Source organism: Lichenostomus cassidix, chromosome 3, assembly GCF_008360975.1.
Source record: "Lichenostomus cassidix isolate B80296 chromosome 3, HeHo_3.0, whole genome shotgun sequence".
Taxonomy (NCBI): Eukaryota; Metazoa; Chordata; class Aves; order Passeriformes; family Meliphagidae; genus Lichenostomus; species Lichenostomus cassidix.
The window spans coordinates 2,970,480-2,988,857 of NC_139483.1; the positions used below are offsets into that span (position 1 = coordinate 2,970,480).

Consider the following 18,378-nt stretch of genomic DNA (forward strand, 5'->3'; position numbering starts at 1 on the left):
ACCTGGAGAGGAGCAACTTGTTTGTAGAAATCTGCTGTAAATTGTTCCATCCATATTCTGGAGCTGTTTCTGGGGTATGGTTATGTAAATATTTTAAGTCAATCTCATTTTGTAAGCCTCTGCTTTGCATCCTTAGGCACAACTTTGCCAGTCAGGCCCAGTCTGTTGTTATAATGTTATCTTACCTCTACTGTTTGCTGTGGCTTTGTATGCAGGGAAGCATTTTAAATAGAGCAGTGACTGTGTTTTATTTACTATACCTACTGCAAAATGACTTCGTGATCTTTAAGCTTAAAGCTTTTTACTTTAAGGCACCCAAACACATCTCTTGTTAAAAATGTTTGGATGTGCAAGGTGCAGTTGTTATCTCACTGCTCTTTGTTCTCTCTGCTTTCTTGAGAGAAGATGAAACAAAAAGCAGTGACAGGTAAGGATGTCTCACAAAACACATAGAAGAAATGTAGCTTCCCATTCCATAAATTACTGCTACTCTGCTCACCAGCTGCCTCTTATGATGTTTTATTGATGAATAAAAATGGTGTCTGAGGCAATAGAATGTCTTGCATCTTTACAATACTGCCAGTTATAAAGATGTCTCCTTGAATAAATTTCACAATTAGAAAGTATTGACAAAAATATTCAATCTTTTTTACATCAAAATAAGCTCAAACATCTGCTGCCAAAGTCAGACAATATCAACTAATCTTTTAAAAGTATATTTTTATTATACTGACAGATGCATGGCTGCATGACATAGATGTCAATTTAAGTTACTAGTGCCATTAATACTTGACAAAGACATGCTCCCAGAAGAATTTATGTTCTTAAATTGTTGTCAGATGAGTATGTGCCAACAAAATGTAACCAGAGTTATTCAGCTATGTTGTTAACAAAGCTAAAAGTGTGTTATCTCCAGAGACATCACAAAAATTGCTATTCACATCTTTCCTATTCTCTAAATTCCTCAGAATTGACAGCAGAAAAAATAATTCTATGCCTGCAAATGTCTGTTTAACCAACCCATACCATCCTTCTTCACTTTTATATGTTCTGGAGAGCAGCACAGGAAGAGTTTCAGTTTCATTTGAGGTGAACTTCTTCAGCATTCTATGCTTTCATCAAAATTTCAAATAACTTTACTGTTTGGCGAAAATGTTGGTGTAAAGAGAACAGTGAGGAAAATATTAATACCACACCAGAGTTTCTGGTCTACTTATTAAGTCAAAAAGTGTTGGAAAGTGACACAATGTAACTCATTAAGAAGGCTGAGATTTAAATCATTCTTCCCCAGTTCTCTTTTGTCAAATGCACTGGTATATTAATTATTTAAATGTGTCCATTTTAGTACATGTTAGCAACGTGAGCTTTCATTTTGGGTATTCCATAATGAGCAACTAAGCTTACTTTAAATTCTTTCCTTCCACGTATTTCTGTTCTCTTTTATGTACTTTTTCCCCATCTCTCCCCACATTAGTTTTTTGGAAAGAATTTTGTTACTTAGAGCAAAAGTTGAATTCTCTGGGTACAGCAGAGCAGTGTTCACTGGCTTTCTTTAGTAGGGCTGTGCTGGTGCTGTTAAAAAGCATATATATCTAGTCCGTTGAGGTTGTAAGTAATTTGAAATACTGAATTTCTGGTTGAATCTGGGGCCATAAACATCTCATTATGGGCTATATATATTGTTACCCTCAGTGATTAGATACTGTTTCTTTGGCGAAGAGAATGTTTTAGTGCGGATTTTTTCCTTGAGATGAGCCTGGACTTTGTAGAAACACTTTTTCTGCTAATGGTTCTAGCGTCCCTGTTAAAAAGAAACCCAGAACTAAAGGGCTGAAAGGCATCTTATCACTTCTAGATGTATTTCTGTTCACTGTGCTGAGACAGACTGTGAAGATGAGATCGCTCTCTCCAAATGCAGAATTCTAGTCTCCTTTTAAAGCAGTGCTGATGCACAGCATCTGTACTGCTGTAATTTGTGTCATCATGAAGCCACTCTTTAAAGGACACCACAGGACCACTGGTCCCCTGATACAGTGCTTCTTTTTTATTATATTTTAATTGAAGCCTATGTTACTGGTGTAAGCAAAAATATTTACAGTTAGATGAGCTCTGATCTCTGCTGCCTCTTGAGAGCCACTGCCAAGTGATGTTTTGGATGGATCCCTATCAATGTGTGTTGTATTTCAGTCTGGCCAGGCTGCTGGTTGCCTGACCACTCTGTGTGGATATTAAAATAATATTTCAAATTTGTATTGCGAGTAGATTTTCAGAGTTAATGCCCAGGAATCTATTGCAGACTGCGGTTTTTAGGGAGGCAATTTCAGAGGGGTTGGACAGGTCAGTTTGAAAGGGTGGTACAGGGAATGAAATGAGGTGCAAGGAGCCTTTACTTCACCTTTCCTTGGAGCCCCTGTTACTCTTGTTTCTTTTCTTTTCTTTTCTTTTTCTTTGCCTGGGTCACTTGGTAGCAATTCAGTCTTCCCATTTCCTCCCACCCTGAGTCTCCTATGACTTGCGAATCTCATGCAGCTCTGGAAAAGAGAAATAAGGACAAGGGGTCAGTCACGATGGATTTACAATCTGCAGTCATAAAATCATAGAATCATAGATGGATTTACAATCTGCAGTCATAAAATCATAGAATCATAGAGTGGTTTGGCTTGGAAGGGACCTTAAAGATCATCCCATTCCAGGTGTCCTGCCATGGGCACCTTGCACTATCCCAGGCTGCCCAGAGCCCTATCCAGCCTGGCCTGGAGCACTGCCAGGGATGGGATATCCCCAGCTTCTCCAGGCACATGCTGTAAGGTGTTCATGCCCTGAGTGAGAGGGGTTGCAGTGGGGTAACCTGGGGGGCAATTTGGACTGTGCCAGGTTTGGGGGTTGAAAGCTCCCCAGGACCTTCTGCTGGTTGCTCATGCACCTACCCACAGTTAAACCCCCCCAGCAGGAGCAGGCTCCAAAGGGTTTTCCAAGACTTGATGGTTTGGGATCACTGATGGACAAAATGCAGCTGCAGATAAACACAGAGGGACTGAGAAGAGAAGCCATGCTTGCTCCAGTATAATATGATGTGATTGCAGCCATGGGGCTGTGCTGACCTCTGGGTGGGAGAATATTCATTAGGTGCTAAGTGACAAGTTACTTCTGTTGTGCTAAGACTTCCCCAAAGATGGAAAGAGAGGTGTGTTTCATTGAACCTTTCAGGGAGAGGCTGAAAAATCTGAAAATAAAAGTTCTTGCTTTTTGAGTGACACATTATCTTTCTAGAAAAGAAACTGTAAATATAATTCGGTCTTGTTGTTTCCTGGAATCATAGGAAAATGGTTTGATTTTCCTTCTATTATGGAAGCAAAATTAAAAAAAAAAAGAGTGCCTCTGAATTATTACTCCATTTTCAATAGCTGTAGTAGATGCATTGCAGCCAAAAATCTATTAGAAATGTTTTTGCTGTTTCTATAGAGAAGTGTGTGGTGCTGACTTGTATTATATGTTATTAAGAAGTTTTTATAAAGCATTGGAAACATGAACATTGTCAGGAAGACTTAATGAGAGAAACATAATTCTCTGAGGAGCCATTGAATGAAAGTTTGTGATGGGGATGTTGGCTGGGTATCCAAAAAAACTTTTTTAGCAGTGGAAACTTTGGTAACAGGTTTTAGCTGTGTGTCTCAAGTCTCTCGATCATAATAACTGAAATCCTAGAATGTGACTCATGTAAGGATTAGAATAGTGTAATTGTAGGTGTATTCTGCAGTGCCAGAAAATAAGCTGGAGTAGCAGGCTCATGGCAGCAGATGACACTTTGTTCCTTTTAGTTTCTTCTGCTAAGAGCTGTGCTGATTCCTATTGCAGATAAGCACTTTTTACTGCAGAGAAGGTGCTGGTACCTGTTACAGGAGGTCTTCAGAAGCAGCTGTAAAAATACATGAAGCTGGTCTTAGTTTGTTCCTTTGTGTAATAGTGAATTTCAGTCAGGGCAAGAATAGGTAAATGTAGCATGATTGACATTCTTGGCAACGTCTGCACACATTTATTATTTTACCATCATGGTGTTTTTGTCAAAGGCAGTCTATACATGGCAGTATTTGTTCCCTGCTAGCACTTCAGAGAGGATAGCCAAGAGATGTTCATCAATATAGAGGACTGTGTTGCTGTTTTTTAAAGTTTTCTATTTTGTGCCTGTTGCTCCAACCTTTCTGTGTCTCCAGACAGGCACTTCTTTGAAAATGGCTCCAAATTACTTTGTTTCAGAAACAAGGATTATTTGCTGCATTTTTCTTCATCTAATTTTCCAGAGTACTAGAACCAGACTTGGATGAGAAAAATGCATGAGAACATCTCTCTAGGTCTTGGTTTCAATGATTCCTCAGTGACTATAGGAACAAATAATCCCAGGATGAGTCACTTAGGTTTGTTGGTTTGCTTTGATTTGATATGGTCAGCTATGCTGGATGTAAAGCTGCATATTTTTTTCTTTAAAGAACATTGCATTTTGAGTGATGTAGAGGTACTTTCAAAAATCGCAGATCTCAGGTGTGGCCATTTGATGGAAAATCTGGCTTTCTGATGAAGACAGTTTTATTGCAGTGTCAACAGAAGCTGGCTGCAAGTGTTTGAGCTGAAAAGGGATTTAAGTCAAATCGTGTTTGTACAATATCTGAAGAAAACAAAGATAATTGTCCATTTTATGTAAAAGTGATGAAAGAAACCCAACAGCAGGGAGTTTGCTGTTTACAGACTTCCACTGAGGAAGCAGAGGAAAATAATATAAACAATAACATATAGAAAATACCTAATTTATTCCATGCATCTTGCTATATACCCTTCTCCTGGAGCAGGGCATGGTTTGAGGTATCTCTCCTTACTCATCAGGAAACAATAAGAACTGCCTGTCTTTCCCTTATGCTCTTACCTTTATATTGTGTTTTTTCTTTGTTCTGATACAACAAGGATTTGTTTCCCACACATCTAAAGGGCAGGTTTAGGAGCTTAGACTTTCCTTCTGTTTCTGCCCAGGCAGCGAAACGAAAATATTTGGCATGACTCCAGTTGTGCTAGCTTAATTTGAAGGACCATCTTGGATCACCATGCTCTGGAAATTGCTTTCCATAAGTGATTTATCAAGTTCTGGTCTGGGTAGCTGTATGGTTACAGTGCTGAGTCAATTAAGCCTGCTGAGGGAAATCCCAACTTAATTGCACAAACTCTTTTACATCAATGGGGCCAGGATTTCCCAGCGTCATCCACAAAGGTCCCATGGCATAGAAAACAAGGAGAGATAATCACAAGTTGCATCAAAGTCTATTTAAGTTTCTCTACCATGAAAATTTTTAGTTAATTTGGTACTAACAAAGGAATATGGTTTATAGAATTATAAATGCAAGATTGTAATTTCATAACCTATTCAATGCATTAACTTTAATAATTGTATTGTTGTTTTATTTATTAACTTTTATTTTCAAAGATATTTCAAAGGTAAAGACTGTGGTTGCAATTTATGATAAGTGATTGCTTTTGCATTAAATGTTTTTGGGTAAAGGAAGAGCAGCAAAGTTATTGAAACAATGGAAAACCTCTTTTGAAACTTCTGGTTTGGTTCCATGTATATTTAGGAAGCTCAATGCTAACAGTTCCCTTTTTGTTTTTCTTGCAGCTAATTCCAGCTTGCTTGGAGGTGGAGGAGGTGAGTCCTTTGCTTAATGCTTAATTAATTCTTAAATAAACATGAAATATATGCTGGACCAATGCAGGGGATCGTTGGTTATAAAAGAATATGGGATAAATTCAAAAGTTGGAAATATAAATTTATTGGGAAAATTCACCAAAGTTGATAACCTTTCATATCATCAGGAGGCAAGTTTTGTGACTGCTGCTGAATTTGGTTTCACCTTTGGGTCAGGGTAGGGGCTGACATGTATATGGGGCTGACTAAAACATAAAGGAGCTGAACTGCCTTATACTGTGTTGTGTTTTTAAGTATTTGGGCTTCTTAATTTACACCAGGGGAATCTCAAATGTATGGTTAAAAAACAATTTTAAAAGAAATGTTGAAATACTAAAACACAGTAAAAAGCAATTTTAGTAAAAGAATAGAGCTTTATCTTTGTACTTTTAAAAGAAAAAATAATTAATGGTTTAAACTTGGTTGCTTACCTTACTCTGCTTGCCAGAGTAGTCAAGTAGATTTCAATACAAATCTATGGTGCAGGTCAGAGATGCTACCAACATGTCCACTAGTAAGGTGAGGATGCTCAGGTGTGTATCACTGTATTGCTTCCAAATACATGGATGCTGCTTTATTGGGGTAGATCAAGGCTATTTTACTTTTGGTATTACTGTAGTACTGTGGCCATAAAATCTACACGAGTGGTAACAATCCAGGGAAGACAGACCCATAAAGAGGCCGATCTCAGTTTTCAGTGACTTCCCCTGCCACCCAGAGGGAAGTGAAACAGCTCAGTTCTGGAAATTTCACAGCGCAGGAGTGATACAGGCAGCAACTAATCTTCCTTCCTGGCAGGAGTTAAAAGGACTTGATGATCAGAGCTTACATATGTAAGGGTAAAGGAAAAGGCTCTGTAAAAAGACAGGAGATCTCTGTTGCTTGTGAGGCTGCAGGATAAGTCCTCAAAGCTTTTATTTTAACTGAACAGGCAGCTCTTATTTTGGACTATGAAAAGGTGCTTGACAACTAAATAAAATCCTCTAAATAAAACCATTCACGTTCCTCAGCTGTGTGTCTGGACATTAAAGTACAGGGCAGCCTTACCTGTTAATCCTGTTGGATTAATCTGTTTCTTTTGATTTGAGTTAGTTGTTTGCAGTATACCAAATTTTTCTTTGTTTAAAAGATAATCCTTTAGGAGGTAATCCTTCTCTAGCTGTTCCTGTTTCTGCAGAGCTGTTCCTGTACCTCCTCTCCAGCACTTGCTCCCAGCTGGTAACATTGAAAAAAAAATATAAATCGATGCAAATGTTCAAATTCCAATCAGGTTCCCAGAGCACTGCTGCTGCTGAAAGGATTTGGCTATTAACTTTCCGTGTTATTTATTCAGCTGGACTGTACTTCAGAAGTTGATGTCTGTTCAGTGTGGCACTTGATAATGTGGCTCTCCCACTGCAGCAGATGGGATGAGCCTGTGCTGTGGGTCAAGTTGGGATTTTCCCTGTATTTTATGTGTTAGAAGGGATACTTTGGCAATTAAAAATATATTCTCTCCCTTCATGGCGGGCTGAGGTGATGACAGCCCCAGGGGCTGATGCTACTGCTCCTTCTCCTCTTCTGCTCCCTCCCTCCTTCCCTCCCTCCCTTCCTTCTCCTGCCCTGACATCCTTTGGGGCTTTTGGTGCTGTTTTAGAGATCAGTTTCTCCAGGGCTGAGGGGAAGCTGCTGTGGCAGGTTGAGTTTGGGCGCACAGTTTGTCCCTCTGGGCCCCAGCAGCTGCAGGTCCCATGGCCAGAGCCCCAGTCCTTTCATCTCTGCAGTACCTCTTGCTTGTGGCACAGGTAAAACACCCAACTGGACAGTTCTGTGGCCTGGAGGGTGACTGCTCCTGGCTGAGGGGCTGCATTGTGGAGGGACATGCCATCAGCTGCCACAGGTAGGGTGGCTGATGTCCTCAGGGCAGACTCCTTTGGGATTGCCAAGTTTTCTGAAGAACAATCCTGAGAATTTCATTGCCACAGCACTCTAGATGTTGGGTAGGTGCCAGGGGGTGCATGTTTTGGAGAAGGGAAAGGTGTGTGGAGCCTGCTGAGGGTGCACAGGATGGAGGCAGCCATCCAGGGCAGGTGGAGCCTGGAGCCCCTTGCTTCTGGAAAAATGCCTTCTTACTGGCATTTCTCTGGGGAAGGAATTCTTTCATTCCCAGTGGATTGGCTGTGGATTTTAAATTCTGGGTGTATTTTTTGTTTTATCCAGAAGGAAGTGGCGGTAGCACTCTGTGTGAAATATTGATAGCAAATTATTAAAACTTTATTATATACGTAAACACCAAAGCCTTCTTTTGATTGCAGATGCTGAATATTTATCATAATGCATAATACCAGCATAGTTTCTCCAATAATGGGATTCAAATCTCTTCAGTAGTGCTTGTTAATTTAATCTCTCTGTCACTGCTGGGGGTATGAATACATGTCTTAGTTTTACAGAAAATGAAAACTGCAAATTTCCGCTTGCCCAAGCTCATGCAACAGGTGCCATGATTTTGAGCTGCTTTTGAGCTGCTCTGTGTTTGAAATATGTTCAGAACTGAACATAAATTAATTGGAGATAGTTATTTGCACATCCGGATCTTGTGTTTGCAAATTACTTTCTCTGGGTGTTAAAACCATTTTCTGGGAGAGAGCTGCTAAGAAACCCAGCGGGCAGCATTATGGGTGAACATCATGCACTTGCTTGTAAGTTCAGGGCTTGGTGGGTTTGGGTGGCTGCTTATCATCCCTGCATCCCCTCAGAGCCACATCAGGACATCCCTGTACTGCCATTTCCCAGAGCCACAGTAATGGTTTACTCCTGCATTCCCCATTTAAATGCTGTCTGTTCATTTTCACGACCATTTGGAATGAAGAGATAAAAGCACAGAAGATACCAGAAACAAATCTTCACAGAACTGTTTAATCATAAAATCAAGAAACCCACAATAGAGTCTTTAGTTAAATATAGATGTTGAAAGTTTCTTTCTGCTTTTCAAATAACTCTGAAGTTTCCAGGATTTCATTATGAGTTGGGTGAGTGAGCCTTTTTTCTTTCTCATTCTTTACTGTTTTTAATAATTGATTTTTAATTAGGAGGCATATTTCACTTTCAGGTCTAGATTTATCACACATTCAGCATCTCAATGCTAATAACTTGCACAGAGCATTATGACATATTTGTGCATCATGTATTATTCGTCCCATTATGTTTAACAGTGCAAAGGTGAAAATTATTAAGAAAATTACCTGCCTGTGGAGGGAGCAAAGAAAAACATTGGGTTTTTTGGGAAAAAGTAAGCCCTTTTAAAAATGTGTCATGAAATTTTGACTTGAGAAATTGAAATGCCCTATTTTGCATGGCAAACTTTTTTTCTTTACACTCTTTTACGTTTGTGTCAAGGAATGAAGGCGTGTGATTTTATGCACTTTGTTCAAGCAAAGAGCTGAGGTTTGTCCTCCTTTATGGTTTTGGATAGTCTGTGAGGTGGTTTTGGGTATTGTGCCCCACTGTTCTCACCTAGGTTTCAGGTATTTTCCTTGTGGTTCATTTTTCCTGTACTTAATTTGCTGACTGTAATTGCGTTCTTGTTGCGTGCTGATTTCTGCACCAGCTTGATTTCTTTGACCTTAAATTGAGGATATTTTTAATTTTGGCTTTTTTTCCCCTCGTAAGATTTTGTTGCCTGTGCTAGAGTTGGGGAAGGAAACATCACCTTTTAATGTGTCCTGTTATGCACATAGTTTCTTTCAGCTCTGTACTTCAAACTGGTAATTTTGTCTTTACAACCTCAGAGAGAGGACAGCTTATATTTGCAGTCTCTTGGAAGCATTGTTTGGACCCAGTTTAAGTTAGTTGCCCCAAAAGATATTTCTCTCGGACTCTTTCCTTTTTTTTGGCCAGTGTAACTATGTTTTTTCTAGGACTTTTGCTGGCATGGAAAAAAAATTAATTCCCATGTAGCCTTAAGTATTTTAGCATATCGTAAATGTAGACCAGACCTACCTCTCTACACTGCCAAGATGTGGTTTGTAGGCACAGTTTTAAGCAATTCTTACAGCATGGGGAACCTGTGTTCATGGTCACAGCAGGGAGCTGGGTTTCTCTGTTCTTTATTCCATAGACTCTATTTTAAATGTGGAATTTGCTGCCTTTTTATCTGTGTTACATTATAATAGTGACAAAAAAAGTGTTTTTTCCCAATAGAAATTACCACAGATCGACTTTTATCCTGGACTTGTTTCCCTTCAAATGTGTGAACTGCTGCTTGCCAGTCACCCTGTCTATTTGTCAATTAATTGTGGGCTAATGAGCTAAAAAATCCAATGATTATCCAGTCAGTAGTGTCAGGCAGAAACAGCTGACACAAATATCTTGACATTCCTCCCCTCAGCCAGGGATAAAGTTTTTATTCTCATGGCTGTTTCTTAGGTACACTGCTCACCATGTCTAGCAGCCACCTTCCCATTGTGAAATCTCCAGCCAAAAAAAAAAAAAAAAGAAGGTTTTGCACTGTCTTAAGAGTAACTTGATATCCATTTACCAGATGAGTATTAGTGGCACCGAGAAGTGAAAGTTGTACAGGAGTGAACTGGAGGCAGGAATGAGACAAGTTGCAGAGCACCCTGTAGCAATATAGCAGGAGAATACTTTAAATGCCAGACTTGCCCTGCACCCACCCATTCCAAATGTCTAACAGGAAGAAGACAAGCCTGTTGTATCCTGAACCAGGGCTAGATGCTCTCTGTTTTGGATTTCACAGGGCTTGGGCTTGATATTTACATAATTTAAATGCAAGTAAAGCAAGGGTTTAAATCCAAAGTTCAAATTTGTGCCTGATGTGTGCATAACATGAAATGCATCCCGTGAGAGGGAGAAGAAAGAGTTTGGGAAAGGAGCACTGGCAGGATTCTTTCATCAAGAAAATAAGCATTATTATTTTGTATTTTTTTATGCCAGTCTGTTGGCATGTTCTTGCATCACGTCAAATGCATTTGTCAGATCAGGGTGTGCTCACAACAAATGGCTCCATGGAACAAGTGTGCTTCATCTGGGATTTCAGCTATCTTCAAAAGCTTTGTACACTGCAGCATCATATCCTAGGTATTTAGATAATGGCTGTGAAGGTACAGAGATTTTCCTAGCGAATAATGACTATGAGAAGAACTGATAATTTAAGGCAAATGGCCGTTTGCCTTTGTTGCTAATTAATCCCTTTTTGCTAGAAGATGGCTGCTGCAATTCTGGAGGGCTGTTAAAGTGTTTTATCTCCTTTTACTATATGCATGCTGTTCTTTTTCATCTCTGTAAATAGAGTGGGTTTGAGAGGGCTGCATCCACAAGTTCCCCTACTGTGACAATGCATCAGCCAATTAAAATGTTAATATTTATGTATTTTTTCTGCACAGCTGTAATAGTTTCATTGGTAGCCCAGTAACTCAGGATAGACTGTAACCCTTTCAAGGTGTTTGATTCAGCCCAAAAACTTGTTATTCTTGATCTTTTTGTTGTATCAGATCAAAGCAAATACATGTCTTAGTAATTCAACGTCTTTTATAGAATTTATTCAAACTTCCTATGCAGGCAAAGTCTTTCTTTACAGGTCAGTTATTCTTCAAGTGTTTTTTTCTTTCTTTCTTTCTTTCTTCAGTCTGTGTGTATATGTTTGGTTTTGATTTGTGTTATTACCATGGAGTTTTAGTTCAGCTTTAAACTAAAATTAGTGGGTTTTCTCATTCTGTAGTGCATCTAGAAATATAATGATGAAAGCTCTATAAATAAATAAGCATAGTTTATTTCAAAGGACCCTTAACATAAACTGTTTTGGCTGTATTTAAAATGTGTGCTCTACTCTAGTTTCTTTTTTGTTTTTGTTAAAATATGATATATATTTTGCTCTTTGGCTAAATAGGGTGCCAACTTCCTTTCTCCAATCTTTTTTATACAATCTTATGGGTAATAATCATAAACAGGAAGTCTCTGGATTGATTTTAAGTATTTCTTAGTTGTTGCCTAATTGTATCCTGCTAATTACTCTTTCCGAGCAGTTAGTTAAAAATAAATAAATTATGTTTTGCTATTTACAGGAACTGATACAGCTACGCGATCAGTTTGGGTTTTTCTGATTTAAAAAAAAATATATATATGTTCAGTCTGTGATTCTTTAAAGGGGTGCTTCTGTTCCAGCCAGTGATACAGAAACATGACTGTTTCGTTCATGAAAATAATCTCAGATTGATTCTGTCCAGTCATACTCACTGCTGTCCTCAGGCTTTTAACACACAGCTGCTGCATTGTGTTAATTGGGCATTAGGAAGTGATGGTTTATTTTTCACTCATCAGTTACTGAGTCCTGAGTCCACAAGGCTCTGAACTACCACTTAATTGTGAGATCTCTTTCTGTCTCAGACAGACCATCTCACTGACTCTCCTCGTTTTGTTTAATTTTGTTATGAGGTGATTACAGTGTTATGTATTCACAAGTAAAGCATGAACATGCACACTTTCTGCTCTCTATCTGTACATGACTTTCAGATACATATATATATGTATATATATATATATATATATATGCATGTCACTGTATATGTTTCTGACTTGATCTTGCAGTCTCTTCAGAAAGTCAGATTTAGTGTGTGTGTATATAAATAAATACATAAAAATAGGGCAATCATTTTTTTAGACTGGGACCTTTACTTCATGGTCATTGAAAATGTAAGGCACTCTTGATAAAAATCTAAGGTGAAAAGGCAGGTGGTTATGTAAGGAATGTATTTCTTTCCCTTTTCCTTTTTGTTTCATGCTGTGGGACAGAGCTAGAAATCTGGGAGAGAGATCACAAACCTTCCCTGACAGATATCACATGATGTACGAGACAATTCACATCCACATTCAGAGAAACACATGTATGTCTCACATGTGTCTTGTGTGCAGAAAGCACAATTTTTTCATTTAACTAAGTCTGCTCAATCATCCTCAGAACCTTCTGTTGAGGCTCTCCTGCTGTAGCTGGGGAGGAGATGCACAGTTGCCAGGGGAAAACAGAGGCTGGCAGTGCAGGAAGTGATGCACATCTCCGTGTGTTGCAGAGAACAGAGAGAGCTGGGCACTTGAGTATATCTGTGCCAGTCTACGGAAGGTGGTTTTTAAAATTAAGCGTTGGGTTGGTTTCCTTAAAGAAAAATCTGTAAATTGGGACACCTGTCAATGTTGTTCAGTTCCACGCTGAACAATCTCGACAGTGTCCCTTTTGCTGAGGTAAGAATGAAGCAAACACGGCAGGAAAGACATGTTTTGTTAGGCTCAAACAGGGGGTGGTGGTGTTTTTAAATCTGTTATTCAGATGTAAGATCTACAGCTATTTTCCTGGTCCTGGGGAGCACCAGGAAAGGGGGTCCTGTAGGAGGACCAGTCTATAATAGGAGAAAAATGTGAAATGCAATTTAAAACATTTAGAATTGTTTTAATTGTTTTTATTAGGGGTATTAAAAGAAATAGAAGTGAAATAAAGGAGTGATGGAGGTACTTGACTTGGAGACATAGAGGCACTTTTGAATATCAACCTGTTTACTGAAGCTTTCATGCTGGTATGCCTAAATACAAAACAAAATCCTTAATCAGTGGAATGTTCCTTAAAATTTTCTCTAAGCCCCAAGCTCATTAATTTTTACATCTAATGTGTATTCAGGTGAGAGCATGAAGGCATAGAAAAATGGCACCAGCTATTTGCTGATTGTTGTTGGTTATTCTTTTAAAATGTGCACATGTCCAATAAAATGAGAATATGGAGATTACATAACACATCTCCCAGAAGGAGGGAGAAGATTGCTGTACTGCTGTCTGCTGATGTATTGACCCCAAAGGGCAGAGGTTGGAGATTGTCATTGTCCTTAATTCCCCACCTCCTGGAATGGAAAAAATTAACAATAGTTTCTTCTTTATGTTTCTAATGAAAGCAATTACTTCTTAGTCACTATATTTTCAAAGAAAATTTTGAATAAAACCCAGGATCAAACTACAGAGCCAAGCAAAACCCAAGTATTGAAATTACAGACAGAGTTCACAACTCTCGTCTTGCTGCATCGAATGAAGGAATATGAAATCAGGTCTGCATTCACCTCTCACCTTGTATTTCCAATTTTCTGCTCTTTCCACAGAGCTTCACTACTCATTTATGAGTCGCTCTTTCCTGATCACATTTATCCAAAGTTCTCTCTTTTGCAAAATGCTTACAGATTATAACATGCAGCTTTTCAAAAGCCAGGAATATCTCCAGCAGAGTAGATGGTGACATAGCTGAGTCTTGGAAAGATCTGTCCTCCTTTGTTTTCAGTGTGCTTTTCTCTCTCCCAGCTTTAAGAACCCCATGTCAGACAGTGTAAAGTAGAATGAACTTGTGGCATAATACAGGAAATGAAATGTCACGATTGGTAATGAAGGATTAAAACTCTTACATCAGTGCAACTGCTCTTTAGGAAACATTAGGTGGTAGACCTGCATGTGCAAGTCTGTCTTTGCAGCTGCTCATCTTTTTGAATTGATAATATTGGATGGTAATGCAGCTTCGAGTTGCTAGTTTTCATTCTAATGACATATGGAAGACTACAGAGCAGACAGCTCCTGTGATTTAAGAAACAAATAAAAACCTCCCTGCCCCTTTCTAGGGCTTCAAGTTTAGCCTGCATGACTTTGTAACTACAATTTAGACTTCATTTTTAAAACCAAATGAAGAGGGAAAACAGTAACCTGAGATGCAAAGTGACCAGGGCCAGTAACTGCTGCAGATAGTGTTGATATGAAAGAAAACACACAGTAAACCTCATTTCTGTGAACATTATTATCACAGAGTCTAAATACTCCACAGATCTAGTTGCTTTGTGAGCAGAGAAGTAATGTTTTCTCTGTTTTCCAGCTGGGGAAATGAGACAAGGAATATATGTTTTGCAAAATGTCCAGGTAGAAAGGAGCAAATATCAACTCTCTGAGGGCAAAGCAAAAACTCAAAAACCTGGATCAGTGTTGCAGATAAGAATTTTGGTTCCTGTTTGGGAGGAAGAGGCATTTTAATTTTTGTATGAGTGTCATGGCTAGGAACAGGATGATGTTTGGAGAAAGGGAAAACATGCTCTGCTGAGAGCAACTTTCTGACAATTAGACCTTAATTGGTGATACAGCAAATTCTCTAAGGGAATGGCAGGACTACCAACTGCTAGATAAACAGTTCTACACTAATGGGGATAAAATCTCTATGTAGAACAACTGTGATGTATTTGAGGGTAGCACCATTAATAATTCTAAATACACAGCATTCACTGTTCTTACTTAGGTCTTTTCTTCATTAAGTTAGAGAAACAGTGTTTATTTCTAATTTTAATTAGTATAGCATTAATAGCAAAGTGTTTTAAAATCTTTGATGATAAAAAATCTTTTGGATTAAGAGAATATCTAATTTTATTATCAATCAAATCTAGCCTCTCTCAACAGCTGAAGAATTTCAATGATTCTCCTGCAAAAAATGCTACCTTGTGATAATGTGCGGAATAGTTGGGTTTTTTTCTTCACAGTCACCTAATTTACATATTTTTCCTTGTTCTTATGTAAATGCCTTGTAATGTGTAGGGTTTATAATTCAAGTTTCTTTTAAAGCTAATTTTCTTTTTAAAATTCAAAATTCTGGTTTTGCCATTTGGACTGGCAGATCTGTAGTGTTGTAGTTTTGGCTACATATACAGTAGCAAAGAACAAAATATTTTTTGTCACACTTCTGTTACAGTTCAGTCTGTTCCTTTTACGTTATCAGCTTGTTTCTCTGGGCTTCACAGAGGCATCTGCTTTAATTTTTATTGGGCAGGGCTGCAACCTAGCAAACTCGGGTAAGCTTCACAAATAATTCACAAATGTGGTTGATTTAATCAATTATGTCTTGGCTGAGAGATCTGTGAGCGTAATATACACACACAATGTTATAAGAATGTTATTGAGGTGCAAATCCAAGTACTTAAAGTTAGGAAGAGCCAAAATTGGAGTTGCCTGGAGGCTCCCAGTCCCTATGCATGTGTGTATGTATATGATATTGCCTCTAACTGTGCAACTCCACCATTCTTCCAGCTGGAGCATCATCTCAGTCATCCTCCTCGCTCAAAGCAAACCCAAGGTTTACTTGCTGAGTGCTTCAAGTCTGGGCTGCAAACCAGTATTTCATATGGTACTTATCTGTATGGTATATGATTTCATGGGTAAATTAAAGATTTCATAAGTAGTTTATTTCTCTTCCACAAAACAATGGTGTTACCTTCACCAAAAGAAGAAGAAAAAAAAGCAACCCCAGAGATCAACGTCAAAATTCTAATTTTAAGGCCCTGGCTGTACAGCATAAAGAAATTGAAGTCTTTATGTTTCAAAAAGTAAGTCTGATAAATTCGAAGTGATTCTGCAAACTGGAACTTGTATATCACCTTAGGATCTAACACAAGATTATAAATCATCAGATTGAAATGCACCTTGAGATTCCCACTTTCTTCTCTCCTTCTTGTTCCCAGTCCCACTACCTGCATTTTACAGTTTACTGCTCCCTTGTTCTCATCCATTCCGAAGACTGCAGGCCTAAGTTTACATATTAAAGAGGGATTTGGTTCAGGGAGCATTTTTACTTAGACAATTTCAAACTATGGTCTTAAAAAGGTGCTTTGATGTGATTAAGGAGCAGAGAGCTGATCGAGAGAGGAGTGATGGGTGTGGAAACAAGTGTGGAGGGGAAGAGATGAGTGATAACTTCCTCTGCTGCTGGGCAGATGGTAATGTGAGAGCCTGTTCTCACACACTTGGGGTGCAGGAAGTGAGTGTCCCCTTTCTAACTTTTTACCTTAATGTACACTTCTAAAAACAAGTCTCCATGTCTAGCCAGCCACAATTCCTCCCTGCTCCTGGCTCACTGTCCAATTGCTTTACTGGGAAATGGTTTAGTTTTAGTCCCAGGCCAATTTCCCAGATTCTCTCTCTTTGAATTTGCATGCCTGTGCCCTTTCATTGCCAGCTTTATTCTTATGCCATATCCTAATCACAGGCTGAGTCACCAGTCCTCTCATCTTCAATCAAATCATCAGCCTCTGAATGCAGGTAGTGCCACTTCTCCTCCCTTCCACCAGTTTGTGCTGGGATGAAGGGAAGTGTTCTGAGCAGGCAGTAATTTGTCAAGCCAAATGAATTCATGGCTCAGGCAAATGAAAGAGAACTCCCAATTTCAGAGCTGCTGCAAGTGAAGGAAAAGTTCACGAAAGCTTGTAGTGGTGGTTGTCATCTTCATCTTTCCACCACAATTTTGATTTAAAATGTTTAGTCCAGCCCAGCTGTACCACAGCAGTCACCCTGTCTGCTGCTCCACGGCTCTCAGGAATGAAGGTGGTATTGTTGCTGTAAAAGGATAAACCCCCATGTGTTGCTACCTTCTTTGTATTCCTTCACCCTTCACGACTGGGTGGTGCTTTCTCCACGGGGATTATTTGTCCGAGGATGGGGCCTCTGTTCAATCCACATATAGCCCAGCTGCGGTGGAATTTCACCCCTTCTCTGGGCTTAGGAGCAATTAGCGCTCCAGGCAGGACTGCCTGCCCTCCCAGGGAACAAAAGATGCAGCAGAAAACTTTTCCCTTGAAATGGCAGCTGGACAATGAATTGCAAGATTAATCAGACAATTATTTCAAGTTGCTTTTTACAGCAAAGTAAAGTCACATGTCCTCCCAAGGGCTCTTACATGTATAAGTTTATACATAGATAAATGGTGAAATGAGTCTCAAAAAAATGGATATTCTTAATAACACCAGGTACAGATAACAGTCATGTGGGAGTTTTGAAAGAATTTGAAAGACAGGTCAGTTTTTCATCAGGAGCTGGAAAATTGCAAACATATGATTATTCAAATAAGATGATATCTGCAAATAAGATATACTAAGCAAATACTGTAAAGTTCATATGTGATATTATTATCTTCTCCTTTGAGACTTGATTCAGCAGGAGCAGTTGATTTCTTTTTTTCAACATAAAGAATGTGGACGTTTAGGGGAAATAGTTTCGTTATAAAGGAAAGAAGTACCAATGCACATCAAATATTAAATAGGATTCTCTCTTTTTCAAAATTAGTTCCCAAATTTGATGCTATAAAATTTTAGCAGTAGTGGGAGAGCTCCCAGAAGACCCTTCATTATGTCTCATTATTACAGCATATGTGAGGCCATGGTACCCTTGGTTGCTATAGTTCCTTATTTAATCAAGAAAAATATGTTTCATGGCTGCACAGCTGGGTAACCTTATGTATCTGTAGTTTTCTCAAGGAACAATCTTATCTACACCCCATAATATCTCGATTTTCCTTAAGAAAGTAATAAACCAGGCTTCTCTCTTTTATTTTTAAATTTTTATTTCTTGACTACATGGTAAAGTTTAAGGTCAGACCACAGCTTTCCCTAGTGCTTCTCTGAGTTTCCTTAATAAAGGAAATGGTTTTTTTCCTTTTGGGAGGAGAAATTGCAGGTTTTTAATATTGCAACACAAGTACAGCAGAATTCACACTCATCTGATGACAGGTTTGCCATCAAGGATAAAGGACAAAGTATAAAGGATAAATCATCAAAGGACACAGTTGTACATTTTCTAAAATCAACCTGAATTCTTAATCAGGTGTTTTT

The 18,378-nt window shown here is 38.8% G+C and overlaps 1 protein-coding gene across 6 annotated transcripts in view; it reads left to right on the forward strand.

Moving 5' to 3' along the window:
• Positions 1-18,378, forward strand: part of MACROD2 (mono-ADP ribosylhydrolase 2) — an 824,802-nt gene that overhangs the window by 170,165 nt on the left and 636,259 nt on the right. For all 6 annotated transcript variants that reach the window (XM_085054069.1, XM_085054070.1, XM_085054073.1 and 3 more), the window contains exon 4: positions 5,657-5,686. In XM_085054069.1, coding sequence (XP_084910195.1) covers positions 5,657-5,686 — 30 coding nt within the window. The remainder of the gene's footprint in view (positions 1-5,656; positions 5,687-18,378) is intronic.